The sequence below is a fragment of the Egretta garzetta genome, unplaced genomic scaffold, assembly GCF_000687185.1.
Source record: "Egretta garzetta isolate BGI_Z169 unplaced genomic scaffold, ASM68718v1 scaffold382, whole genome shotgun sequence".
NCBI lineage: Eukaryota > Metazoa > Chordata > Aves > Pelecaniformes > Ardeidae > Egretta > Egretta garzetta.
In genome coordinates, this window is record NW_009258793.1 from 50,820 (window position 1) to 52,425 (window position 1,606).

At 58.7% G+C, this 1,606-nt stretch overlaps 1 protein-coding gene across 2 annotated transcripts in view; it reads right to left on the minus strand.

Moving 5' to 3' along the window:
• Window positions 1-251: 251 nt before the first annotated feature.
• B4GALT7 (beta-1,4-galactosyltransferase 7) overlaps window positions 252-1,606 on the minus strand; it is a 2,749-nt gene continuing 1,394 nt past the window's right edge. Inside the window, exons 3-6 of one of the 2 annotated variants that reach the window (XM_009649583.2) lie at window positions 1,523-1,594; window positions 1,168-1,251; window positions 885-989; window positions 252-707 (exon numbers count right to left, since the gene is read on the minus strand). In XM_009649583.2, the coding sequence (XP_009647878.2) occupies window positions 552-707; window positions 885-989; window positions 1,168-1,251; window positions 1,523-1,594 (417 nt within the window). In that variant the 3' untranslated portion in view covers window positions 252-551. Of the gene's footprint in view, window positions 708-884; window positions 990-1,167; window positions 1,252-1,522; window positions 1,605-1,606 lie in introns of both variants that reach the window. The other variant, XM_035889297.1, reaches the window with a different exon arrangement.

Consider the following 1,606-nt stretch of genomic DNA (forward strand, 5'->3'; position numbering starts at 1 on the left):
CCGCTTCCTGCAACGAAGCGACCACAACACAGCCCTGGGGGTACCTAGCAGCTGAAAGGCAGGCACCGTCTTACTCGGAGCCCGTTTCAGACGGACTTGGCCTCCAAACCCAAGCAGATCGCCTGTCCAGACAGCGCGTAGCTGGGGCCAAGCCAGAAGTGGGTGTGCTGAAGCCAGCATGGTGAAGGGAGCAGGAAAAAGGAGCGGCGCAGCACAGCCCAGGGCATTCACAACTCACAGGTGCCCTGATAGTTCTTTATTGTCCTCTGAGCTGGGTGGCAGCTCAGCCATGTCCAGTGCAGGAAAACTGCCTTCTGCGTCTGCCCTGGGAATCAGCACCAGTGTCCACACCAATGCTGCAGAGTCCCGCTCTCAGCCTCTTCTGTTGGTCCTAGCAACGCCCGGTTCCCAGCCGTTTCTGTTCCTCCGCATCTCGCCAGCACCGCCATGCTCGTCTGCTGCAAAAATCCTGCCTGCTCCAAGCAGCTCGGTGGCAGCCCTGACATCTCAGCACAAGCACAGCGCACGCAACCGGCACACAGGAGACAGGCTCAGCCAAACGTGCACCAGGGGGTCTCGCTTGTGTCACAGTCCAGCAAGATATTAAGGACGGTGCAAGGGGCTCCTGCCACACTCAGAGCTGTCCGTGACTCGATTCGGTACCTCACGTTGTTCAGACCTCCCTCCCGATCCACCTTAAACTGCTCCTGAGGAAGAGAAAGACCATTCAGCCCATGCCAGCTTCCAGTGGAGGGGGAAGCACCCCATGCCTGGGGAGGGAGCAGAGAGCTGGCAGGGGAGGACACAAGAAAGGAGGGCTCAGAGCAGGTGGTGATCACAACCCGAATCTCCCATGGTTCCCCTCGACCACAGAGAGGTCCCACCTGCTTCTGCGCAGCGATGCGCTTCTGGTCTCTCTTCCTCCAGACTGGGTCATGCAGGTGCTGGAAAGTCTCATATCCAGTCGTGATTCCAGAGGGACGGCGAACCTAGAAGAAGAGCAAGGCTTCTGTAAAGCTACTGGAAAACCTGCTGCGCCTGCTACTGGAATGGGGTGCACAAAAGGGCTGCCTTCCCCAGGTCCTGACCTGGACAGCTACAGCCGGGGACCAGGTGGGGAGACAAAAAGGGCAATTCCAACCTAGGAGGCCATGGAGCATGCCTTACCTGGAGACCAGCTCCTTTGATACGTCGGTAAAACTCATCGTCCTCCCGTCCCCAGCCCCAGAAGCGGTTGGACATGCCGTTGCACTGAAATGAGAGGGGCATTGTACCAGCTGAGGTCTGGTCCAGCACAACTCCAGGTGCCGCAGAGGAGCAGACAGCAGTATCACAAGCCCCGAGCACCAGTGCAGCCTCCTCTCTCCTCCCCCACCAGCTCACATCGCAGGCTCTGTCCCTGAACCATTCTGACTCCTTTCCCCGCTTCCCAAGTGTGGAGCACAAAATGTACAACCGTTCACCAAGACAGTGTCATAGCCCCTACCCCAAACTGGCCGGGAGGTCCCACCCACGTGCTCACCATCTCATAGTGCTGCTTGGTGAGCAGCAGGATGCCACCCACGTAGGTCTTATAGTGGTAGAGCGGGTGCAGCTCTGGGGACCC